General features: G+C 37.8%; 1 protein-coding gene and 1 pseudogene across 9 annotated transcripts; one reads left to right on the forward strand and one right to left on the reverse strand.

Moving 5' to 3' along the window:
* Window positions 1-450: 450 nt before the first annotated feature.
* On the reverse strand, window positions 451-2,098 carry LOC103981640 (E3 ubiquitin-protein ligase AIP2-like; annotated as a pseudogene).
* A 1,035-nt stretch (window positions 2,099-3,133) lies between these two features.
* On the forward strand, window positions 3,134-26,598 carry LOC103981033 (uncharacterized). 9 transcript variants are annotated; one of them, XR_010485893.1, is made up of 13 exons: window positions 3,135-4,059; window positions 8,704-8,980; window positions 9,173-9,358; window positions 11,353-11,505; window positions 12,265-12,786; window positions 14,318-16,522; window positions 18,462-18,673; window positions 18,771-18,926; window positions 21,254-21,485; window positions 21,905-22,218; window positions 22,705-24,275; window positions 25,808-25,862; window positions 25,965-26,598. XR_010485893.1 is itself a non-coding variant. In XM_065103393.1 (11 exons), exons 1-11 carry the CDS (start codon window positions 3,299-3,301, stop codon window positions 23,015-23,017), a joined length of 5,328 nt encoding a protein of 1,775 aa, XP_064959465.1. In that variant the 5' UTR covers window positions 3,134-3,298; the 3' UTR covers window positions 23,018-26,598. The 9 variants fall into 9 exon arrangements, 3 of the variants coding, with proteins under 3 accessions (XP_064959465.1, XP_064959464.1, XP_064959466.1); XR_010485895.1 differs by having other exon boundaries at window positions 25,814-25,862; XR_010485891.1 differs by having other exon boundaries at window positions 22,705-25,862.
* The last annotated feature ends 410 nt before the right edge of the window (window positions 26,599-27,008 follow it).

Raw genomic sequence — 27,008 nt, forward strand, 5'->3', positions numbered from 1 at the left:
CTAGCTAAGTTGAAACCAGTTCCATTAATCTGAAACTAGTTGTAATTGAATTCAAGTCATCAAATTTTATATGAAAGTGATTCTGAACAGTGTCATTCAATATTTTTGAACATGAGCTAACAGCTTGCAGCAATTTATTTGCAATTGTTGCCTCCAAATTACAAGACGTGTAGCAACACTGCAACAGCATAATGAAGTTTGCAAGACTAACTTCAGTTGCTTGCATAGTCATCAGAATCAAACCAAACATCGATTTGATCAAGTCTCGGATTATTATTAGATCATTGGTTGAATTGATGGATTAACAGATAATCATATGATTAATATATTTTTTAAAAATATATGAACAAAAACAAATCGTTTTACGAGCTTCCTTGACCTTGTAACACTAACATGCATCGCCTCAGTATATCGACCGAAAATATTTTTCGTACAATGGATACTACTCTATTAGATATAAAGAGCATTTGCTGTACCTTTTCTCTTTTCCTCGGTCTCTCTTTCTCTCTCCTTCCAGCTCTCGTATGCATGATCATCCGTACGTAGCTCATGTCTGCATATGGGACAAGAGTTGTGCTCATCCTGTCAATCAATTACAATAATAGTCGATGTAAGCTAAAGAACTCAAAATGATAACCAAATTGACGGTTCTTCGTAGTGTTTGATGATCCAAAGACTGTTTCAGAGAACCAATAGTAAGAGAGTGGCTACCAGCCATGGCTTCAGACAAGGTGGATGGAACAGATGCTTGCAAGGCAACTACTGCATCTTGTCATCTACAGCCAAGTTCTCCCAGCAAACAGCACACTCTGTCTCACGGCCTAACCTGGCAATGATTTCCTCGGAGGCAGGTGGTGGTCTCTGCGGTCCGCCACCGATTACCTGAACTCATCAAACAGTTTTGTTGAATCAAAACTTAGATTTCTGCCATCCCAAATCGGACTTCAACATCTGTTATGAATTTGCATGCCATGTGATATGAGCTCGAAATCAAAGCAAAGCACACCTGCAAAGAAGCTTCGATGGCACTATCAAGGTCCATAGAACCACCTATTTCTTGCATATTATCGATCGACTCTCTGACAGATTCATCAATTTCCACCCCTCCAGCATTACTGTGTTCCTCCTGACCTCTGGAAGATCCAGACGCAGAAGCCAAATCTTGGGCAACAGCAAGCCTGGTGAGTAAGTTCTGTGCTACAAGCCATGCAGGAGGTGCTGGTTCAGGGTCCACATTCAGATGCCCCTCAAAAAGATACCTCGAAGACACATACTTACTGACAGTAAAACATTGACACCATCAATCAATCAAGTAAACCAACAGAGGTAATTACCCAACTTCGGTTGGGAGGTAATTCTCATGAAACAATGCCCATGATCACAAAAATGGTCCAGCTAGTGTAAATCCCACAATGGAGCTCGCTAAGCAGAAAGTAAATGTTCTTTGAAGTAGAAATAGTAGCAGCGGGTCTTGTGTCAGACAAAGTGTCACGGACTTAGCTGGTTTTACCTAAGTTGTGCGGCACTCTTGCGTGTCCATCCGCAAAGATCAACCTCCCCGAAGCCTCTCATGATCCTTTATGACCCACAAGAGAGAGAACGAGATCCACAAGTAAACATATCCGAAAACACTTTATAGACAATGTAAATTACAAACAGACTTTACAAGCTCTGAATAGTTGCACAACAAAGGGTAAAATAGTCTATTATAGATCGAAAATCTCTCGCACGTGCCCACATGACATAACTTTTATTTACAAGCCTAAAACGGTCACCAACCTAACTAAAATGAGACTATTAAGCCTTCGACTGTCCCTCTATACAAAGTATGAACGTACCAAAAGACACGGACATACATAAGCATTACATCAAACATCTTATTTAGAAGTTTGTTCGTGACAAAAAGAACCTCAGTTTGCATCTCATTCAGATGCTGCCGTGCTCCGACAATGCAGTTTCTCATACGCTCCTCCTTTTCAGAAGACTCGGTTACTAAATTCTCCACTTCTTCGAAGAGCCTTAGGCCAATGATCCAGAATCCAGGTGCTGTATATCTACTCTGAAGAACAGTAGCAACTCGGCAAATTGTGGAATACATCTGCAAAGGAAGATCAATTACATATAGATCAAAGTGAATCAACTTTCAAGCCAAGTGCATAAGAGGTGAACTTCCTCTTGTATCAGTTTCTTACGCTTGGAAAGGTTGCAGAATCTCATAGAAATAGGAACCCTTTCGAACAAAAAATCAAATGCAAGTGATGCAACTCAGAATGAACCAATCTACAGTTTCTCCGATGAGAATAAGGCTTTACATAATCAATGCAAACCCAAATTCTCAATGGCTTTAAAGATCAAATAACCAGTAAAAGTGAATCGGGAGCTAAACAAATGAGAGTACGAGGAAAAAGATATCGATTTATGAAGAAATGAGGATGCAGAGGGTCTACCGACTCCTCGAATCACTGCTCTTCCCTAGCATCCTCTGTAGTGCATACTACTATGAATCTAACAATAAATCATAATTCGAAAACCTTTAATACTAGTATTGGAATCTAATATCATATATCAAGGATAGATGTTCTGATGTCAATATTGATAGCAGATAAGATTTTTCTAATTATATGAGGAAATCTCTCTATTCTGTTGAGGAAAATTTTCTCTCATAATCTATATAAATAGGAGAGGAACATGTTAATGCATTTAAGCTTCTGCAATAAAGTTTCTTCAATAATTCTTCTTATCTTATTCTTTTCAACAAATATCATTGTTTTCTTCAGCATCGTGAAAGAATTCATATACTCATATAAAAATTATATTATTTCTCTATTTTGATCAATTAAATATAGATCAATCATAAAGATGAGATAATAGATCTATAATAATGTGATATCATATAAGAAAATATTCTCAAGGTTATAATTTTTTTTAGAGAATTCACGAATAAATAGATAATAGATGCATTTGAAATATATGAAAAAAATTTATCTCGTAGATTTGTCCAAAAGAATATATATAAATATTATAAAAATAATATTTAAAATATTGGAGTGGTGATATATGCTCGCCCAAACCAAAACGTAGCCGCCAAGAACACGACTCCAAGGAGGGCTATATCGTCATTTCGGGGTTTTCATCGTCTCCACGTGCCATCTTCTTCTTCGTCCTCCCTCTCCTCGGCGTTTCCCAGCCTCTCCGCGGCCATCACTCTCTGGTTTCTTCGAGCTGTTCAGCAACTCTGGTTTCTTCGAGCTCCTTTGCTGGATCGAAACCCTAGCTCGCTCTTCAGACACATCTACGCATGATCCTCCGATATATCCCTTCCCTTTTCGATCCCCAGACGACTCTTCTCCCCCTCAACCGCCTCTCGCCTCTTCGACGGAACCCTCGGGTCCGAGAGGCGCTCCTTCAGACTCGGCGACGGAGGCGGCGGCGGTCCAAGCTCAGCGTCCGCTCCGCGCTCGACGACCTCGTTCGCAACCTCGTCTCCGCCTTCCCCTCCCCGGCCTCCCTTGACCTCCTCCTCACTCCTGCGATCGGCTTGGCCGCCGGTGCTGCTCTGTACCTCTCTTCACTGCAGAAGGGAACAACTGATGTCGATACCGTGGTCGGAGAGTGGGTCATCTTCACGAGCCCGACGCCGTTCAATAGGAGCGTCCTCCTCCGGTGCCCCTCAGTATCGTTCGAGGATGGCGGCGAGCTCTTGGGTGATGGTGTTAACGAGAAGCTCCTCACGGAGGAGCGCCACTACATGAATCTGGACCGTGGGAGGATGACTGTTGCGAGAAAGAAGGGGGAAGAGGGACCGGAGAAGAAGATGCAGTACCAGAGGGTCTGTGTGGCGACCGACGATGGAGGAGTGATCTCACTGGATTGGCCAGTAAATTTGGAGTTAGGGATGGAGCATGGACTGGACACGACAGTGCTAATTATACCGGGTACAACTGAAGGGAGTATGGATAGAAACGTGAGAGCTTTTGTGTTTGATGTCCTCCAACATGGCTGCTTTCCAATTGTTATGAATCCAAGGGGCTGTGCCAGTTCGCCAGTGACAACACCAAGGTATCTTATTTGTTAAATTCTTTGACTAAGCTCAACTTATTTGATGCAACAAATTCAAGCACTGCAAAGTTAAGCTGATGAAGTAAATTCCAATGTTAAACTGAAGCCGTTAGTGTTATTGCCGTGATGCCGTTGACCGTGGAGTCGGCACGGCTTGATTCTGTCCGAAGGTGCAAGTTCGTTCTGATGGCATACGTGGCGGTTATGAGAGGTGGTTGGAGTCGGGGAAGGTCTGGCTAAAGCGATCCCGAGGTGTTTTTTTGTACGTCCGAGTTCGATTTTGAGTCGGGCCCAGGTGATCTAGGCTTCCTCGGGGTTCTGGGGATGAGCCGAGGTGTGCCTTGGCTTTGCCGGGAATCCCGCACAAGCGGTCAGTGTTATTGGAGTTCCCGACCCGACCCCTCCGATGGTAAAGTTAGCTTTGAATGGAGTGGGAACATGAGGGTTTTTGTGTGTTGGTCCCTTGCTTAGACCTTGAGGATTAGCTTTTATACCTGAGTAGCCGGTGAAGGGAGGTCGATGACTGATGAGGACGGGCATGTACATCCTTCGGGAGCTCATTTATGCAGACGACCGGTTGGTACGGTTCCCTATAGTGCGCCATCAGTAAAGGACGATTGCGAGGGCGTCGCTTGTCAGTGTAGGCGCCTGCCCGGGATAAGCGGATGGCGGTCGCCTGCGCTAGGGACCGGAAAGGGGGCAAACAGGCTTTGCCGTCAGGGGTTAATGCTCCTGTCGATCGGCTTGTACCACCTTTCCTGAAACTACGGTTGGCCAGAGGCGTAAGTTCGCTACCCTGCCGTTCGCCGCTAGGAAAGGGAGATGCGTGCGTTATTCTGCCCATGTCATCGTCTAGGTGGCAGCGGGTTGTCGGGTGAGTCAGCAGGTCAGTGCTGATGTCATCATATTCCCTATCAGTTAGAAAGCGTAGTTGATAGCTAACTTAACACCATGGATGTGAAACATGGACAAACAGGATGGCAGAGACAATCGAACAACCCCATGATCTTATAAACAGAGTTCTTGCTTTTAAGCTTTTCAAACCATGAGTGCGCTATTGTTAGAATATGTCTAGTTGGCAATATGAAGTGATTAAACGTGATAAGTGGAAGGCCAAAGGCTGATATCGCTGTATTCATTGTTGAGGAATCAGTTGAAATATTACAGAACCATCTAGAAGCTAAATTGTCATATCATAAATCTAAAAGATAGGGAATGGATGGATTTTCTTCCCAGGCCTTGTGGTGGCAGGAGTTGATGGGCTAGACTATACATTTTCTTAAAGAACAATCAGCTTGTCTTGTTTGACTGGAAAAGAAAAAACAGTTACTTTATCAAAGAATATGCAGAGTTGTTTTAGAAGACTCTGAAACAAATTGCAACTCTTGTTATGTTAAGTTTTAAATTGCTATTCATAAATCTTTCTGGTTAAATCAGTTAAAAGTCATTAACTTTTGCATAGACCTATCCATGCTTAATTTCAACATTTTTTGTTCAAATCTCTATGATTGGTTGTGAATTTTCTCTAGACACAACACTTTCTTTCAAAAAGGAATGTTGAGACCAAGAGATTCATGAAACTCCTTTTGTTTCTTCTGTTCTTATATCAAAATTGTTCATTGTAAGTCTATTCAAGGTTCGTCGTACCACGGTGTACCGTTTAGCATGGGCTGCACGTACTGATCCAACAAGGGACCGATATGGGCGGTACATCGATACGCTCCTATGTATCATGTGTTGGTATGATTTGGTACAACTCGGTACGTACTGTACCAATAGCTGATCGGTACATTGGTATGAACCGGTAAGGTGAACCATGAGTCTATTAACAGGTTACAGAAGATGCTTTAGATTACTATTGCCTAAATTTAAATATTCTGAGATTGTCCTCATAAATTATTCCTTTTTGGATTTCCACAGTTTCATCTTCCTAGTAAAATGAAAGAAAGATTACTGAGCGCTGATGAGCAGATAGTTGAACAGAAGTGGGGAAGAGGAACTAGATTTCTTCCAAGGACATCTATTTTCTAAGAGGAAACTAGAGCAGCAAACTTATACTGTTTTGCTTGATGAGTTTACTCTCTTGAAAAGCATGTTCTTTGTTTTTGTCTAAATTCTACCATATTATAGTGAATAGTCCATCATGGATGATTATAGGGAATTATTTGATATTGGAGTTTGGAAGGTAATCTTCTAGATATTCTTGGAAAACATGGAATTTAGGAGTATGCTATAAATGGATTTTTTGAAGTCTAGAAGCTACTAGTGACATCATTTGTCCATCATTTTTCCTTAGCAACATGTTTAGGGTGAACCAAATAAATATTTTGACCTTTAAGGATGAAGGATCTAAATATTTGGAAAGAAATAAAAGGCACAGCACAATGATAGTTATGAAAAAATATTACTGCTTCGGCATTGTTAGAAGACATCTTTCAAATAATCTTGATTATTGGGAAGGCAAATGTGCCAATATGTTAGTGAACTAGAGTAGGATCCTCAAATTCTGTATATATATAGAGTTCAAGATAGTTGGACTGGTATGAAAAGAACAATAATGGCTTGACTTAGACCTTATTTACTTAGATTTTTGCATTGGGGGAAGTGAACGCAAAATACATAATCAGGTGGAAGACTTGGGTCCACAGTTGGGATCCTATGAAAAAGCTAAAAAGATCATATTAGTTTATATCAAGGTTTTTAATCTCGTACTATATTGATGTAGTATGGTACAGGGTACCGAGTGGTACGTCAGGGTGTACTGAGCGGGGTATGCCTAAAAAAAGAAATAATTTTAGTTACACCCACTGCTCTCTCCAAACCCTTAGCCTTCCTTCTCCTCGTCGCCTCGGCTGCAACCTTCTACGTCAAGGAGGTGGGGAGGAGAAACCCTTCCTCGTGGAGGTGGCCTTCGGAAGGGTTACAAAGGTTTCGGGGTCTGCGCTGCCTTCCTCGCGGTTGCCTTTTCCGCTGCTCTCGCCGCCACGTCCCTTGATCCCCGCACCTCCAACTCCTTCTCCAAAGAGGTACGACTCTCCTTGTTGTTACCTCCTGGTTCTTGATAAGGGATTAAATCTTTCGTGTTGGTCAACCGATGAATTGATCGCCAGGGATCGGGATCGGGATTGTTGAGGGAAGGCGATGTTGGATCGGGATCAAGAAAGGGCGTGGTAGACAAGTTCGCGTCGAGGTTCGATGGGCTCAAGTTCATCGAGACGTTGGTGACGGCGCATCGGTGACTCCGCGGTCCTCTTTCTCAATGCTTCTCCCTCTTCTTCGAAGTTCGAACGCTCTCTTCTTCCTCGCCTCGCCATAGCCAAATACATGATATCGCCCCGTAGCGAGCGGTTTGCGTGCCGGTCAACTAGTGGACCGGTACGTACCACCCGTACTGGGCGGTACAGAACAGTATTAAAAACCTTGGTTTATATATATATATATATATATATATATATATATCAAGGTCTTCAATTTCAAATAATACTGCTCGGTACGGGCGGACAGACCGGTACACGGATCGCTCGTTATCATGCAGTATATATATATATATATATATATATATATATATATATATATATATATATATATATATATATATATATATATATATATATATATATATAAGGTGACGCCTCGGCAACGTGACATAGCCTTTTATAAAATATTTATATATAAATATATATAAGATTTTTTTACTTATATATATATATATATATATATATATATATATATATATATATATATATATATAGGTGATGTTGCCAAGGTGACGTCGCTGAATTTTTATTATATTATAATATATATATATATATATATATATATATATATATATATATATATATATATATATGTATATGTATATGTATATATATATTATGGATCGAGTAAAACTGACATTCTCAACAGCAAATGGACCTTCCTTACTGCATTCATAAGTTTGTAATAATTTCTAAATGTTTTTGAAGAATGTTTTTGGTCATCTATTGCTTTCTGTGCATATTTACTCAAGTTAGAATAGCATATCTATCTAAAACCCACGATGCATTTCAAAATTTAATTTTGACTATGTTATGTTTTATAGGTTTCTGCAGAAATGTTGAAAACTTTGTTGCTTAATAGTATCAATATGAAAAGCATATGCTTATTGACTTGCTAATAATTATATCCTAATGCAAATATCAAAAATAGGAATGTCCTTCATATGAAGGTTGAACAGGTAATTAGCTTCTGTTTCAGGAAATATGTTGTAAACTTTATCTTGTTAAGGGAATTATGATGGCTCAGACCTTGCATTGTTTAAATTGGTAGAAAAGCCTTATTGTTTTGAAGGTTTCATTGTGCCATCTCTTATGTGCTTAAACCTAGCTGATTGAGAAAAAAAAGTATAATAATTTTCTTCTCCAGGTTGGACAGCAGATATTCTTTAGTGCTTTAGTTGTTTCAGATTAGTTCTTTTCTGGTACGTTGATTAGTTAGGTTTCTAGCTCAATAATAACATTGGTACCTCCATTGTATTTGACACTTAAAACACCATATATTACTAATTTTCGCCACATAATATTGGTAAAAGAGATATTTTTTTCAGTAATTGATTGTAACGTCAAATGTGCATTCTTCGTAAAAGAGTTTGAAAAATAATTGCAGGTTATTTACAGCTGCTGACAGTGATGATGTCTTCACAGCTGTCCGATTTGTCAGCATGGCAAGACCCTGGACAACAGTGATGAGTGTCGGCTGGGGTTATGGTGCAAATATGCTTACAAAATATCTTTCTGAAGTAGGAGAGTCAACTGTCCTAACAGCTGCTGTTTGCATAGATAACCCATTTGACTTAACTGAAGTTACAAGGTCATTCCCTCATCATGTTTCTTTGGACCAAAAGATTAGAAGTGGATTAATAGATATTCTACGAGCTAACAAGGTAGCTGCTTGTTTCAGATAATAATGATCCTGAATGCATCTTTTTTGTGATGAATGGTGATCATATATAATTTTAGGGGAAAAAACCCTTATGCATACTTTGTAGAAATACAAAGCTATGGTCTGAAATGTTTAGTTTCTCATTGGTCCAAGTTTATTGCTTGGAAAAGATAACTTACATTCATTCTTTCAGGAACTCTTTCAAGGCAAAGCTAAAGGTTTTGATGTTGGAAGAGCTTTATCAGCAAAATCTGTTCGTGAATTTGATGGAGCTATATCAATGGTTTCTCATGGGTATCATACAATTGAGGACTTCTATTCAAAGATCAGCACAAGGAAGTTAATTGGCAATCTTAAGATCCCTGTGCTTTTTGTACAGGCATGTATATAACTAATGTTTTGTTGCAGAGTCTGCCATTTTTATGCAGACAGTTTACTGTAGCCCCACCTACATGATCTGATACTAAGTTTCCTTTATGTATAACCTTTGTGCGATGTAGAACACATAGTTAAAAATTCAGGGCTTCGTATGTGTGTCTAAACTAAGGTACTGATATCCATTAGCATAATTTGCTTGTTTGCTTTTTTTCCAGTGCTCCTGGTATTAATTATGTAAAAACTTTTGGATTTTTGTTCATGGCAGTTTATTGCTTGCAAACAAGAAGCACTCTGCTGTGTCATGAACATAAACCAGCCTTGGACCAGCTGGTACTGTACCATGCAGCATTTTTCTGGTCTTTGCCACTGCCAAAATAGAGCTGTTTGTTTCTGTTTTCTAAGCCCTTTTACCTTGATTTCTTACCACTTGTCCATTTGTCTTAAGAGTCTTCCGTTTAATACTCGACCTACACTTGTGCAAGCTGGTCTTTGTGTCAGCCTATGCCCATTTTTCATAATAATGGTTAGTACATAGCGTACAAGCATACCATGATATACCACTCCAATATCCTGCTGACATACAGGCACAAATATCATTTATAGCAACATCAAATATAGTTGTTATGAACTACTCTGTCACCTCAGGATAAATTGAATGATGGAAGAATTTTGTTATTTACTTCATTCCCTTTTGTCAATAATTTATATAATTAGATCATGTGGCTCATAGCAAGCAGCTGCATCATGTCTTGTCCCAAAGGCTCATTAATGACGATAGTTGTTCATATGCCAAATAAGTAATATAATGTGTTGAACAGATTTTTGGTATGAGAAAATGTTGCTTTCTTCATGAGTTTGATTTGTTGTAACAATCTATTATACTTTGCTTACAATTAACTATTTGCGAGGCTTCTTGTAAGTTATAATCTGAGATATGGTTCCCCTAGTCTGTGGGGATTACTAGCTATGAGAATCCTAAAATGTTGAGAAAATAAAAGTGAGGTGTTAACTTGTCTTGCTGGCCTGTTGAAGAGAAAAATAAGAAGATTATTCTGATGTTATTGGTCAGTTGAGGGGTTGACTTTTAAGAGTAGGGTCTAAGATGGCCTTAGGTAGAATTCTGATTGTGTTGGACTAATCTTAGTGCCAGCAATTTCAGTGTCCTATGTATTCATGTGTCATTCAGCTACAAATGTGGTAGACCATGTTACCCCTGTGTTGGTTACTTTGCATTAAATGGTGTTAGAATTTTTGGGTACTGTTGAGTGTTGATTATCATAAACCATTGTCTATGCAAATTTATATTCACAGTTTTATGGGTCAATTCAGCTTTAGGGTGATTCATTAAGTTATATTTCAAGAAAAGAAGATTTTGTAGTCACAATCTGGTGAATTTTCAGACTTTGGAGTTTGAAGAAATAATAGATCTATGTTCATTGAAAGTCGAGACCAATTTGTTACAGCAGATTAAAAGAGAAAGGGGGTAGATAAAGGATATAGATAGGTGTGAAGGATTCAAATATAAAGAGGAAGGAGCATTATAACAGTTTGATCTGCTAGTATTTATGGTAGCAAGGTAACCAGATTGGTAACAAGTAGTTCAGCTCATCCGTGAGAGGTCAAATTTGTGGTTTCAGAATAAAGTTAAAAACTCTGAGCTAGTTTCTAGGGCTTGCCAATGGATAACTTAACATGACTTCCTAGGACATTCTTATGGATGCCCAACTGCTCTCAAGTTTTTGGTTTTTGCATATTTGGCTACTGAGATGAGACTAAATATGTAGATTATGACTCACATGAGCTTTAGCTTGAATGATTGCCAAGGAAGCTGAGACAAGCCAGACAATTGAACACTAGGGCCACCTAGGCTTTTTTTTGACATCTTCAATGTTCTCTTTCCCCTTCTTCCTTCTTTTTCCTGCAAATTAAGTACAATCCCATGCATTTTTTAATACAACTTATGATTTTTTTTCCATTTATGGTGCTACTTTACAGAGTGATGATGGGACCGTACCAACTTTCTCTATTCCACGTGGTTCGATAGCAGAAAATCCATTTACAAGCCTGCTTCTTTCTTATTACTTGCCATCAACTGGTATCACAACAAAGAATTCTGCTATTCTTTGGTGCCAACGTCTTGCTATTGAGGTAATCTTTAACTTCTGGTTGTTGATCTGAATTCTGAGTTAATACAGGTTGACACAAACAAAACTTGATAGTCCTCATATGCTGTCACTAGACGTGAACATTCGGCTTTAATTGACCTACTACTAAAGACTTAAGCACTTCGGTCCCATTCTTAATCACATTTATATGAGCAATTGGGCTATCAGGCTACTTGGATCATGATAAACGTGATGTTAAAATGCTGATATGTTTTTGGTTTGTGGGCCACATTAGAACCTACAGTAAGTGCATGATGAAGGACAATAGAATTAGCATAATGGGCTTATGATGCCCTTGGAATCCATGCCATCTATGTTGTTCTTGGTGATCCAATGGCCTTAATGAGAATGTCAGGGATTTGAATGATGTAGATTGTAAAGCTCCGATTAGTCCCATAAGGAACATGATTAGATTGTAGATACTACATAACTCATTCTCAATCTAATGGCTGCTTCTCAATACTCCCTTATGAGTTCAAGACCTGTGTAGTTTCAGGCTTGAGTTATTACCTATTACTTTAAATTTATGTTTCTAAATATAAAATGATATCCAGAAAGCTTATCTCAATGGATAAATAACTATTGCTACAGAACACTATTTCCATTATCAGCACTCAATTATCATAATCTCTGTGTTGAAAGTTTGTAATGGTACTTGATTAAGTAAATATGTAGTCATGTACACAACTCTAATAGTTATAGCAGTTTTCTTTTTTCATGATTCTGCATGTAATCTGTGCAGTGGATATCAGCAGTGGAATTTGCACTTTTGAAAGGCCGTCATCCTCTTTTAAAAGATGTTGATGTCGCCATCAATCCTTCAAAAGGTTTGGCATTTATTGATGACAGAACACCAGAGAAGAGTATCTCAAGTGGTGTGAAAGGGACTCATAATTCCTCTGGAATGTATATAAGCCATAAGAGTGCAGATAGGCAAACTTATGGGAAGCTTTCCCAACCAAGTCCTGTAAATGGATTTCTCAATGATTCTGTTGATATTGCACTTAAACAAAATTATGCTGCAGTTCAAGGTGAAGCTGATGATAACTTGGATGCAAGAAGCAAGTTACAGCAAATAAAGAGCGCAGATAATGAGGGAACAAAAAATAGCAGAAGTATTATGGATTTCAAGAATGAAAGTGCAGCTAATGCCATAAATGAAGGAGATGATGATGGAAACAAGGTTTTACAGACTGCAGCAGTTGTCATGAATATGCTTGATATTACTATGCCCAGCGCGCTTGATGATGAACAAAAGAAGAAGGTATATACTTTTAAGTTTTAAGTGCAATAACACATTCTAAATTATTCAGTTTTTACCATGCATTATTGCAGCCGTGGCTATGTCCACCACTAGCTTGTGAGTTTAAGCTCCAGGTTACTCAGGTTACTAGATCTAGAGTGAACTACAGTTTGTGCCTTGAAACTGTAAACAACGAAAGGAAAAAAGTGCTTGAATTGACTCAGTTGTTTGCAGTTAAACTGTCACTTTTCCTTGTAAAAGGTTGAATTGACTTAATGATTTTACATTTATGAATTGTACCTTGGATTGGTAAGTCTTACGGAACTCATGAAGTATGTAGCAGCTTGATGCTTCCATCTTGTGTAGATCACATATTGTGAGAGTTCAAATATCTATCTGATCACAATACAAATTTAATTTACTGATACATGGCTAACTGCAGCATGTAGCTTTTTCACTCATATTAGTCTGGGGATTGCTAGATGTAGAGTAAATATTTGGCTTGGCATTTTACTTAAATTCAATAAAAAAAGAGAAGTTCTTGAGTTGACTCGGTTGTTTGCAGTCATGTTTTGTCAAATTACCAAGTCTAGGAACGAATTGACTTGAAGGTTTTGCGTCGTATGGGAGAAGTATTGTTGAACTCATGCAGCATGTGGAAGATCCATCATGTAGATATCTGTCTTATTAAAGTTATCTTGATCATACATGTTTAATTAGTTTCACCTGAGTTATGAAACCATCAGATTATTGAATTATTTTCACTTAGCATTGCTAGAATAACATAATAAGTCCATCTTCTTGGTGCTCAATGGAAACCCAACTTGACGTATGTTTCTTTGAGATGTTAACAGTTACATTGATGCTTCATGAACATATAAGTAGGAGTTACACATAACCAGATAGATGATACATTCTTTCTAGATGTTACAACATACAAGAAAGATAAAACTGGAGAAGCTTGTTAATATAAGAGCACTTGTACTGAGAATTTGTCTTTTAGCTTGAGTGAAGTTATGGGATTGTCTTAACCATCACAAAATGCATTCAGTTCTGCTGTACACACACAGGGACAACATCGTAACGGTTCCGACTCTCAATCTTGTAGCTTGTATCCATTTTAATTATTTTAATTTGCTTATAATTAAGCTGACGAGTAGCATTACTTCAAACTTTTATCCAATGATGGAGTGATGCATTTCTTGTTCTTTTATTCTATTATGCAATAGTTTTCTGCCAGACTTGGCCAGTGACTCTTAGTTGCACATGAAAACATCCTGTTTTTAAGGCAATGTATTATAGCTATTTGATGCACTCATACAATGTCTAAAACTGTCTAGACATATTTATTGCTTGTTCTCATTATTCTGTTGATCAACTAAACATGAAAGTTATTGTCTAGAAATTACTGCAGTTTGTTATGGTAAAATCACTTGCGCTTACTCAAATCTTTGTGCGAGTTCCAATTGTATTTGTTGGTTGGCTCTCTGTTCTTTGTGGAGTGTACTTGGTTTATTTTAATATAATTAAACATTCTTCTATATTACTTTAGGTTCTTTCCGCTGTTGGACGAGGAGAAAATCTCTTGAGAGCTCTTCAAGGAGCTGTGCCAGAAGATGTACGTGGAAAGCTGACAAGTGCTGTAACTGAAATTTTGCAAACTCAGGGTACAAAATTGAATCTTGAAGGGCTCAATAGAATTGATTGGATACCTAATGTTACATCAAAAGTGAAGTCAAGGATCCAGGATTCAATACAAGAAATTTCGATAGTTAATAGAGGAGATAATGAGAGCAATTCAGGTGTTGACCATGAGGAGAAAGTGCAAAGTGATACAGCAGAGTTCAATTCAGCCAGAAACCGTATGCCAGAAAGCATTAAAACCTCAGAACAGAGAACCTCTCAATCTCCCGGAATGCTTGAAGCTGGATATGAACCAAGCCAAGATATTAATTTGGAAAGGTCAGGTTATATGGTAGATGAAACTGCTGCTGAGCAGCAGAAGATTAGTCAAAACCAAGGAATATCTGATAGGCACAATGAAGATGATAAAGATCTGAATAATCCATGTCAAGTCCATAATGGTGAAGGGAAAAAATCATCTCATACCGAGGAGCAACTTGTCTCAATTTCGGTATCTAATACTGAAGAAGAGTCACTTTCATCAGGCATGTCAGCATCAGATCACCAGATTATGCCACAAGAATCCAATGAACTACAGAAGAATGAAGACAAAAGTCCTCAAGATTTGCGTCAAAATTTACATAATTCTACAAAACTGAATGAAAATTCTCCACAACATTCTTCTTCTGAGACCCCTTCTATCAGTGTTACTCAAGCATTAGATGCCTTGACTGGATTTGATGACTCTACCCAGTTGGCAGTTAACAGTGTCTTTGGAGTGTTAGAGAATATGATTGATCAATTAGAGAAGAATAGCAACGAAGGAGATGATGATGAAATGAAGAGAAGTAAAGATGAGGAGTCTCAAACTCTATCACCTGGCTTGCCCACCGTCAACAAAGACAATTACGGGAGGGTAGAGCACAGAAACAATAAATCAAGTGAAGGGTCAGATGTAAGTCTGTCATCTAAGCATCTTGATAGCCATATAAATCAGAAAGATACTCAGTCTAAGGAGGTTGTGGAAAATAAATTGGGAGAAAATTTGGTTGCTGATATCCTCAAATCATCTGCAGAAGATAGTATTGGAAAATCTGAAGTAAGTACTTTAGGATTTAATTCCTTAAAGAATAACAGTGTTGGAAAATTTGGTCCTGTACAAAATTGTCCGTCACATATAGCTATTAAACCTTACTATTGGGGCTCACCATTTGAAGCATACCTGCAGAAATATCTTTATTCTAAGTTCCCAAGACTAAAACCATCTGATTTAGATTCAACTACTGATTTATTCCTTGACCCAGAAAAAGGTCAGTGGAAAATGCTAGACCAAGCAGGAACTTTCCATAATAACCTGGGTGAAGGCGGGAAAAACCAAAATATCAGTGGGTACAATGAAAGCCAGCATAACTCAGTAAAACACAGTGATACAGACAACTCTATTGAGACATCATATGTAATTTTGAATTCAGAATTTCCAGAATTTGAACAACAATTAACTGGAATATGTGATATGAAAGGTGGTTATAATGCAAAGGAAGAGGCGGCATTCTGCTTAGTTAGGGACAGTTTACTTGATGCTCTGAAAGTTGAAGTTGGTCGTAGATTGAGCACTTCTAATTTGAAGGAAATGGAAAGGGTTCTTGTAGATGACATGAAACAAGTTGCTGATGCAATAATCCAAGCAGTTGTTCTGGACAATCATTTAAATTTGAGACTGCTTACAGAGGTTAATCACCTAACATTGGTAAAGTTTGGTACAATAGAAGGAGAACGCACAGTCAAAATAATATCTTCTGCAGTTGAGGAAACCAGCCAGTTGAAGAAGATCCTTCCAGTTGGTGTAATTGTTGGTTCACTCTTGGCATCTTTGAGAAAGCACTTCAAAATTGCTGCCTCACGTGATGGTGACCAGATCAAAGATATTGAGCAAGCTGGGAATGTTCAGGAGACACTTTCAGTTAAAGATGTTAACACCAAGAATGAACTTCATGATGACGAGAAAGTTCATGCTCACGATGACTCAGTTAGTGGGAACCAAAATCTTGCCAAAGTTAGTTACAATGATGATGGAGTCATGATTGGAGCTGTTACAGCTGCCTTGGGTGCAACCGCTTTATTAGCACACCATCAGGTGAAATATGAATATTTGGGACCTTCATTTCTCCATTACTGCATTCTGTGGAAGTTCTCTCTTGCTTTCCTGTTTTTTATTAAATTGTCGGCTTACTTCTCCTGAGCAACTTACAGAGTGATCATACTTACTGTGTCATTTAAACATATTTATTGTTGAAGAAAAAACAGAAATTTACTTCTTCTTAAGAAATCTATGTAATTATCATTTTTGTTGTTCTTGCATCTTTCCTGGGCTATCATTGTTCTCTGTGGTTAAATCTTGTTTTAAAGATACCTTATAACTGTTTTTTTAAATTCTTTACATGGTTTGTCAGGATGATCCACAACGAAAATAAATGGCGATTTTTTTTTTGCTTTAGTCAGCTCAATCTTATACTGTTTGTAGGTTGATGAATCTAGGAACACACATTAGTGTCTAGGCTGAAGCTTCATTAATACCATGTTTCCTTTTCCCCCTTGCTACACTTGAACCGTTTGCTTGTTTTAGCAGTCAATATTTTAGTTATACATGCTTCCTTTTTATGTTTGGGATTTTTAGATCTCATTCTTTATTATCCTGGTTAATTCTGGAAAAAACTTCAAATTCAAGCTTGATCTAGTGAGAAACTCCTATAATTGCTTATGTACACTTGTGCTACTAACAGAAGGTCCTTCTTTCCACCTTGTTATAATTTTCCCTTTTGGCCTTTGATGAATGCTTAATTAAATAATTTATAATCCTAAATGTTATGTATATGTTGGTTTATCCAACCGTTCTGCTTTGTATCTCTTGTAACTGTTGTTCTTAAGTAGTGCTTCCAGATCAGCATAGTAGCATATGCTTGTGCTGGATTATTATTTTTGTATCCATTTCTCTGTTCTTCATGGTCTCAAGCCCATCATGGGTAACTTCCCATTAGTAAGATGTTGATTATTACTGTAGAATTTTATTTATTTTTCATCAAAAATTCAGATTAATTTTGCAAGTGAAATTTTGGGTCTGCTTATGGTTTTGGAATATTTCTTTACTACAATTGGCTGACATTTTATATTGTTCTTCTTTTCCTTTTTTGCTCATTGTTTCTCTTCAGATAACCATATACTGGTTGCCATTGTATCATTAACCAGATCTTTTTATCCTCATACATCTTATCATTCTATTCATGTGAGGTAGTTTCTTACTGATGGTTGTTTTTCAAGAAAAGTTTATTAGCCATGACACTGTTCAAAATAGTGTTGTTTTTATTTCATGAGGTTTCTATCATAATTAATTATATCACATCATTGATAATGGTTCTGCTGAATTCTTTATGACTGCTTTCATCTTGGCTTGGTTTATTAGCTTGTGCAAAGAACCAGAAAATGGGAACAAAAGGTGATTGACCATAATGTCTGCACAGACAATCCCAGTATTTATTTGTGCCAGCTTTACTTTGCGAAACCATAACTCTTTTTTTTTATTTCATTGTTCCATTCTTTTCTGTTTCTGCCCATGTTTTTAATAATTAGGTGGTCACCAATTTGGTCTTTTGAGCAGAAGAAAGCTTAGGAAAGAGGTTGTCTTTATCTCGATATTCAGAAAAACTCATTCTTCTTCCCTGATCCACACTTTAGATTATGTCTTTCTAAAATGTCTGTTTAATGAAGCAATGTTCCATCCATTTTACTTCTCATATAAACACTAGCTTGGAGGGTACTTAGGAGTTAGGAATGTGCATTTTCATACTTTTTCTTATTTTACTACAAATTTCTTATTTTACTAAAATTTTGCAATTTCTGTTAGATACATGAGGTCTGTGATTTATGCTTTATTCTTTAGTTCTTCTAGAAACTGATTTTTAGTTAGATTCATGAGAAACTTAAATGCTTGCATTTTGAGTTTAGTAGAGACTGTTCTTCGTTAGATCCATGAGATGCTTAACTGCTCATGAATTGAATGGCTTATCTTAAATCTTCAGCAGAGGGACACCTACAGTAACGGTCAAGCAATGGAAGTTCCTTCGAGGGAAACTATCGAGAAGGGCTCTCAAAATGAGGAGCATGATAGGCCTGAGGTGGCAACACATGAGAAGATCCCAACTAATATAATGTGCAACCTAGCCGAGAAGGCAATGTCTATTGCTGGACCTGTAGTACCTATGAAGGATGATGGGGAAGTGGATCAGGAAAGGTGGGTTCGTTTACATTATTCTCATTTTTTTCTCTCTTTTGGATATGTTCTCTCTTGTTGACGTTACCCTGCACTTGTCTTTGTTAAACATGTAAAGGCTGGTCACTGTTCTAGCAGAACTAGGACAAAAGGGTGGACTGTTGAGATTAGTTGGTAAAATTGCTTTGCTGTGGGGTGGTATACGTGGTGCTATGAGCTTGACCGACAGGCTTATCTCATTTTTGCGTATTTCCGAGCGCCCCTTGTTGCAGAGGTTAGTCCTTTTTCTCCCAACCATCTTTATTACTTCCGATGACATACTCAACATGCAAGACTAAACTTATTTAGTCATTACATGGATTTTACATTGCAGTGGAGAAGGTAATGAATACATTTGTTTAGCAGGTTTGTGCCACTGCAGTATGCAATGCAACTTAACTGAGCAAGTTCTCACTTATGGTTTGTCATTTACAGAGTATTGGAATGTACATAAAGATAGGCAAACATTTTGCTGCAATCATGAAAGCTGACTTTTAATATGGTGTTTATCTGCATCATTGGAGAAAACTATCACAAACCAACCAATGGGATAACCTAACCAACTCATTAACCTGATGAGCTCTAGTTACATGGATGGTAGTTGACCCACTTAATTCTATAAATTAACTCAATTCTCCTTCCAGACTACACTAGCGTGTCACAATCCCCCCAGGATCATCCTAGGGCATGTGAGGTATGAGCTCAATGGTTGGTCCAGGTCAAGATATACCTCCAGTCCCATCTACAGGTAGTTCTCTCCTACTTAGGCCTCTCACAGTGTTTAGTATTAAGTCTATTCTAATACCATTTATCATGATTTAGTCTGATAGATGACTGATCTATCAACTTGATGAGCTTGAATCATTAGCCTAAAATGTTGTTGTCTGAGTTAATAATGTTGGACTTGCTTAGCCCTATGTAGGCTCATAAGAATTCTCCTATTTTTGATGTGGAATTAAATTGGAATGTCATAATCTCCCCCATCTAAGGCTTGATGAAGAGAGTTAGTTGTAGTAGACTCATCTAGGCCTATGATAATTTTCTTATTTCTAATTTGGGACTAAAATGAGAAATCATAATTTCTTCATTTTTAGCCTTGACATTATCTTTAAAACCTGAACTGACATATAGTTCAGAATCCTCCTAGGACACATGAGGCCCAGATAAACAGTGATGTGCCCAGCTTCACTCATGGGTAGATCTTTCCTATTAGGTCCTTCATCACATCTAGTACCAGGTTCGTTCGGATAATATTTGTTACAACCCGACCCAGTGTGATAATTGATCAATTAACTTGATAAATTTGAACCATGTCATATTCAAGTTCAGGTTAATGGTTGTACTATATTGTCCTCCCACATTCGATGTGGGAACAAACTAGGGGGTTACATCTCCCCAAAATCATCATAGTAGGGCATGTGATGTCGTGGTTGCACTATATTGTACTGTGCATCTCTCTCCATGAGTACTTTCCTACTTAGGTCCCTTATCAAGCTTAGTACTATGTGTACTCTAACACTATTTGTTATGATCTAACCAATGGGATCACTTACCTCCTATCTTGATGAGCTTCAATCATAACCCAAAAAGAATAGACCCAAGCTAATAGTAGTACATATATTTGGCCATATAAACCAACTTAATTCTTAAGATGGGACTAAATTAGGATGTTATAATCTCTTCCATTTAATATTTGATGTCCTCATCAAAGTCCATACCATAGTTCATAATCATCCTTGTAGGGGTTGTGAGCTTTGGTCTACTGGTGGCTACATGCCTTGACGTGCCTCTAGTCCCATTCATGGAAAGTTATTTCCTATTTGGGTCCTTCGCTACGGCTAGTACTGGTTTTGCAATTGATTTGATCCTTTCCACTAGTCATGATTCGGTTTAATAGGATAATTGATTCATTAACTTATTGAAATTGAACCATATGATGCAAGATGTTTAAATCCAGATTAATAGTAATAGACCCATCTAACGTTATTAACCATTCAATTCTCTTCCCAAATCCAATGTTCCTCCAACACCTGATGTGAGATAAACCTGGGTGTGACAAAATGCCTATATCTTCATATATTCAGTAATTTTAGTTTCAAAATTATGGGTAGAAAACAATGCATTTGGTGGGAAGCTTGAAAGATACAACTATTCAGCAGAGTGTGAGACATTTTCTTCTATTGTAAATTGTAATGACCTAAGCAGGAAATCATTGTAATGGTCAGATGTTTATTTTCTACTGATGGTCAGATGTTTATTTTCTACTCAAACTGTTGCTTCTCTTTTGAGGAACAACTTACCTCTTTTTTTTGTTTTGTTGTAAAGAATTGTTATAATAGATTGTTTGATGCTTTCTTGAGGTTTATCTCAGAAAAATTTGCTTTTGCTTCACAAAAGATTTGAACAAAGAAATATCAGGGTTAGTTTCTCATGATGTCTTCTCTTTAAAGTTGAATGATTATGTTTGTTATCACATGTTACTTGACATCTCGTTGCTCCAATTTGTCCTGATTGCTATGAAAATGTTTTCAGACTATAATATTGGTCACGCTTTTTCTGTAGGGTTATCTGGTTTGGCTGCATGACTCTTGTATTATGGTCTCCAGTGGTGGTCCCCCTGCTTCCGATGCTTGTGCAGAGTTGGACAACGAGGACATCAAATAAATTTGCTGAATATGCTTGTGTTTTAGGTCTCTATGCTTCTAGTATGATCCTTGTTGTACTTTGGGGTAAAAGAATACGAGGATATGACAATCCCCTTGAACAATATGGACTGGATTTCACAGCACCCAGGGTACAAGCTCTATAATCCTTTCACATTATAGCTTACAACAGAATTATGTAATTATATATTTCTGCCATTTCTTATAATTCTGGTAAAATCATGATTTTCTCAGGATAATATTACTTTGTTCCTCCCCATCCCACTTTATGGGCCCTGTATTTTCATATTGGCATGCCAGTTCATTATTTGTCCTTAATTGGCCATGCAAGTAGAAATGGGATGGTTGAAAGGTGGTTAATAGTTCATGCTTTTTTTTTTTTACTCCTTCCCATTGTGGTTGCTGGTAGGTGCAATGTATCACAGTTACCATCATGATTAGTCAATGCTCATTCTCTTCTTCTTTTTGTATTTAAATAAATTGGTTTTAGGGCAATCTCACTTCAGCTATGAAGATCTCAGTAGTTACTAAATTAGCTGCTTTTCTGCAGGCCCTTGGTTTTATGAAAGGTTTGGTTGGAGGAATGGCAATTGTGATGTCTGTACATTCCATAAATGGGTTACTTGGATATGCAAGCCTCGCTTGCCCTTCATTTTCCCCTTTGTTTCGGGCTGATCCTGTATTGTTGCTGAAATCATTTGTCAACATGCTACTTAAAGGTGTTCGAGGGATTATAACAGCAGCTGGTATTGCTCTTGCTGAGGAATTGTTATTTAGGTCATGGCTTCTGGAAGAAGTCGCTGTTGATCTTGGGTACTACCGTGCTATTGTGATATCAGGCATTGCTTTTTCTCTAATTCATGGGTATGCTCTGATTGTCTGTATTCAGTGTCCTCTTTTGCTTATTGCAATTTCTGAATTTCTAATCTTGTTTTTTCCCTTGACTCATCATTTATCTCACAAAAGAGCAATTAATTTGTCACAGTGCTACTCTAACCGTAACATATTATGCAAGAAACAAAAAAATGGAGAGTTTCTCATCTTGCCAGATTGGATTATATTATTAATTAAAACTAGAACTTCATGGAATAAATATGATGCACTCCTGGTATATCCAGAAGTGAGGATGCATAGCTTTTCTTCCACCTTAATCTTACAACAAACTCATGGTCAAGCAAATAATCTATGAACTCCCTATAATTTTTTGCTACTAAATTCAACATCTCTTTGCAGTATTGAAAGATTCCTGCCGTCCTTATTAGGGATACCTTTTTAAGTTCTTTTTGGTGTTTCTTATAATGTGATGCCTAACTGTTAGGATATATTAATTTTTCATTTTTCAAATTACAGGTCCCTCCCTTCAGTACCAGGTTTCTTGCTATTATCTTTGGCACTTTTTGGAATTAAGCAAAGATCTCAGGATAAAATCTATGTCCCAATTGGAATACGCTCTGGGATAATGTTTACCAATTTTACTTTGCAAACTGGTGGCTTAATCAGATACAAACTTGGAACTCCTCCTTGGTTAATTAGTACTCATCCTCTGCATCCATTTGATGGTGTTGTTGGCCTTGGTGTATGTGTTCTCTTGACTATTCTCTTCTTTCCAAAGCAACCTCAGCAAAAGATATGTTCAAAGGATAATCAACAACAGAATGGATGAACATGGTAACCATATTAAGGGGATTTGTTGGCTACTAATTGCATAAATAGAAAAGCTTGGAAGAGTAACCTGTGCATAAACACCTTGTTACTTTGTAGAAATGGAACAAAGGTTGGTGGAAATGCTGAAATCTTCTCTGAAGTTGTCATGGCAACAAAAGAAGTCTTATGGTGTGTGGGCTGCTTGTGTATTCACTGGAAATGGGGCATCAAAGTGATTGATATTCTTGCTTTTGTTCTTGACAAATAAGGCTCCCATGTGATATGTTTATGCCAGCATAATCAGCAGTCAAGTTTTGTGGGAAGCAGTTTCGAAAGACGAGTTACAGATTGTAGATGTCAATTATAACATAAATATATGAGATTGTAGATTGCGGCACTGCCTCAATTGCATTTACGTTGTTACTCTCAGTATCTAATAACTGCCTGATTGCACAGTTGTCTTTTGAACAGTGTCTCTGATAGAGAAGGATACAAGTGTTTGGATCTACTTTAGCCTCAAATTAGTTGTACTTGTAAGGTTGTGAAGTGCATGTTCAAAGTGTGAATCTAAAGATGGACAAAGCTATTCTAGTATTAGCATCCAAAATTGTTTTTGTTGGTTGCTAAGAGACAGGGACATGTATTTGACTGAAGTGTAGAAAGTCATTGTATTGGCCATGTGGATAGGGTTCAGCAACAATTGTCTAATGAGCATAGAATTGTTTACAATTATCTCATGGATGGTGTGGTGCTCATTGCATTCATAGTGGTAGGCTGAAGTTACAGAGCATGCAGAGATTTTATGAGGGACGGAAGGTAGCAGTTTTGCTATATGATTGAGGCTTCTGCTTTGGCTATTGGTATACTGTGAGAGTTGATAAGATGTTCTTTGAGGTTGATGTAGTTGTGACTCGTCAATCTAGGGTACAACTGGTAGGTTCTCAAAGGCTAGATGGCAATGAAGGGGTACCTTAATGAATTTTCTCATTGTTTTTCACCTAGTGAGGATACAAGTAATCATCAAGTAATCTAATATAAAGTTCTAAACATGCATTTTCAGACATCTAGTTAGCTTCTCTACTAACAGCTAGCAAAAACTCAGACAGATCAATTTATATGTTATTCCAACCAAGTGAGTGTGCCGTTAAGCCACAGTTATTACAGACTGAAGAATGAGAATAAAGCAGCCATGACAAAGTCAATGATCACTTTGTGGAAGCACATGCTGTCCTCCATTGATCTCACGAAGTGTGGGCTTCTAATGCTGTTCAAGTCAGGTAAATTTTACCGAAGTTGTTCTTAATACATTAAAGCTTTAAAAGTTATGGCTGTAACGATGTTTACCGATCCATAATGTAGTTTGTTGCAAAGATCTTTTCTAAAGAATGGTCACATTGCCATATCCTTGATGGACTACTTCCAAGTATATGCATGCATGAAAAATAATAGACTGTAGCCTAGTTCAACTTGTGATCGGAGATGTTGCTGCATCACAGAAAGTGGATATGGCAACTTCTCCAATGTTTGTCCATTAGATGTGGAACAGTTAGTGAGACGCCAAGTCAAAGAATTTTATGTTTTAGCTGCTGGATTGATCCCTTCGGTATCCTGTGAATTAATCCAATAGGATCTACATTTGGTCTAGTGAAAACAACATATCATGTTGAACTTGGAAGCAGGATTATAATTTCTGTGGATTGTTGGCGGGCAAAGCGAGGGTTCCACATGGCTTGTCAGAAAGGAGAGATTGTTTTTGTATTTTGAGTCATGATCACATAGGATATGCTATGCTGCCTGTTGGTGCAAAGGATCTATGCCACAAAGCAGTGGAAGTGGTGGCTTTCTTTGAGCAATAACCTAGACTGCACCTGAGGACGAGTCTCAGAATCCTGGAAATTTTATCTGTGGTTTCTTGGTCTCAGTTCAAGATCAGTTTGCAAATGGTGAACCTGACTCTCCTATTAGACTTCTCATACTATAGGCTAGATCGAAGTCTGAAGATTAGGAGGTTACTGGGGTTCATGCTCTCTAGAGTTTCCTCATAATTCGTTCTCATGGCTTGATGATATTGTCACTTTTTATCATAATATTTATGGACACTTTATGCTGCATTCATTATGTCTTGTTATTGCTTTACCTTTTGCCTAATCTGAAGATTTTAAGGAATCATGCCCATTCTACTCTTCAATTTGTTGATCTAGTCCAAGGATACTGGGCATGATATAATAGTTAATGGAGCACATGAAGTATTTAACCTGAACTAAATAGTTATATTTATTTCATATTATGATGAGAAACAACCATCAGCATTTGAGACTATAAATATATGGATATCAATGTCATGCATATTTATTTAAAGCACTGACTAGATTATTTGTTTAAAAAACACTGAACAATACACTTCCATCACAATTTTGATATGATGAGATCTTGTTCATGTACACTAACATTCCAGTGTTTCTCTTACATTCCATAATATTAAATGCACACATAGATAATCTTGTATAGGTTAATTTTTTGGAATAAAGTAAAGAAACTTTCTAATTTCCATGCACACCCCCATCTCTTTCACAAGTCTTTCTTGCTTCTCTATAGGAGCAATATAAATATAACTATAGACATATACTATTTATACTTATCGAAGTGCTAGCTTATTCCCTATGGTTTGTTTGTAACTTTGTAAAAATAGAAAACCTTGTTTATCATGCAATATTGAAGATAGAATTAAAGGCTTGGTCAAGGTTTCACCTGCCTACCTCCAACTTCTCACCATTTTCTCTTTGAGTTGTCCAACTAATTTGTGTTGCAGCTGCAGTGAAAAATGAGTCGATGCCTTTTACAATGAAATAGATTGGTCAGACCAGGTGAAAAATAAGCCCAAAGCTTCTGTTAGAGAATCCCTCACTATGTTTATGAAATCATGCAGTGTGCTTTAATCTCTCTCCGTCTCTCCATGTGTTGGGTAGAATCCCCTGATGGTGAAGCATGAAGAGCTTTGAGCAAGCCTAAGTGTATGATAAAGAGGTGGCATTCCTTGAGCCGCCGGATCATGGGCACCACCCGCTCCACAGGTGGCAGCAAGTCTCAAGGAGCTATCAGGATGAACATGCCTGGCGATCGACATCATCCCATAGGGACAGACCCAACTGGGTTCCATCCCGGATGGCTCATGAGCCCCAAGCACACTGAGCATCTGCAGTTTTGCATTCTCGTCAAGAGTTCTAGTGGGCACAGAGGAGCCATCGCCGGCACGTTGGATTCGGAGATGGCGCTCTTCGAGCACCTTCTGTGGATGCTGGAGTATGCCAATTCTCGGTTCATTGGACAAGTTGGCTGAGTCCATCTTTTAGTGCTGACACATGAGGAGAGGATCAATGTGGATGACCTGATCCGTGCCATAGATGGAACTATCAGACATAAATGCAACATAGCCATATTATCATTCTTAATGTGGTCCAAAAATTAATACAATGTGATGATTAACCTGTTCTAATTATCTTGAAGAGCGTGGTTGTGTGTGTCCATGTTTAATAATGTTGTATTACAATTCTGTATACTTTTACAATTCTGTATACAATTCTCGTACCTTTTACTGTGACATGGGAATGACATGCATGCAGAAATTTAGTATCATCCAGGATTATGTTTGTAATCTGCAAACCCCCAACCCGTGCATTGCAAACCATCTAACCATAAACACTGCATGGGACTACATGCAAGATTTCACAGATGATGCTGTCTGATACTAATGCCAATTCTCGTCTATTTCCACAGGTCAATTCACGGATGTGTCATGTTGACATCAGATTTGTGTACGAATGTCAAACTGAATTAGATTTCTAGTTTGTTTTCTTGATTACATGCAACTAAGAGCTCCATTGTAGCTGCTCGATTACATTTAAGAAAGCCCCCAAATCTTTTATCTTGCTATTTAGTTTTACAGGTCCTAAAAAAGGTTCTTATTCCTTGAGATGAATTAACTAATAGGCATCCATAGAACAAATGGGTGT

The sequence above is a fragment of the Musa acuminata genome, chromosome BXJ2-4 (assembly GCF_036884655.1).
Source record: "Musa acuminata AAA Group cultivar baxijiao chromosome BXJ2-4, Cavendish_Baxijiao_AAA, whole genome shotgun sequence".
Classification (NCBI taxonomy): Eukaryota; Viridiplantae; Streptophyta; class Magnoliopsida; order Zingiberales; family Musaceae; genus Musa; species Musa acuminata.

What these genes read in the sequence shown, in the direction of transcription:
- LOC103981033 (XM_065103392.1), top strand. Translation starts at nt 3,299, where the DNA reads ATGATCCTCCGATATATCCCTTCCCTTTTCGATCCCCAGACGACTCTT. An exon ending in CTTTATTAGCACACCATCAG is followed by an intron (nt 16,523 to 18,461) that starts GTGAAATATGAA and finishes TTAAATCTTCAG; the next exon opens with CAGAGGGACACCTACAGTAA. An exon ending in GCTTTTTCTCTAATTCATGG is followed by an intron (nt 22,219 to 22,704) that starts GTATGCTCTGAT and finishes TTCAAATTACAG; the next exon opens with GTCCCTCCCTTCAGTACCAG.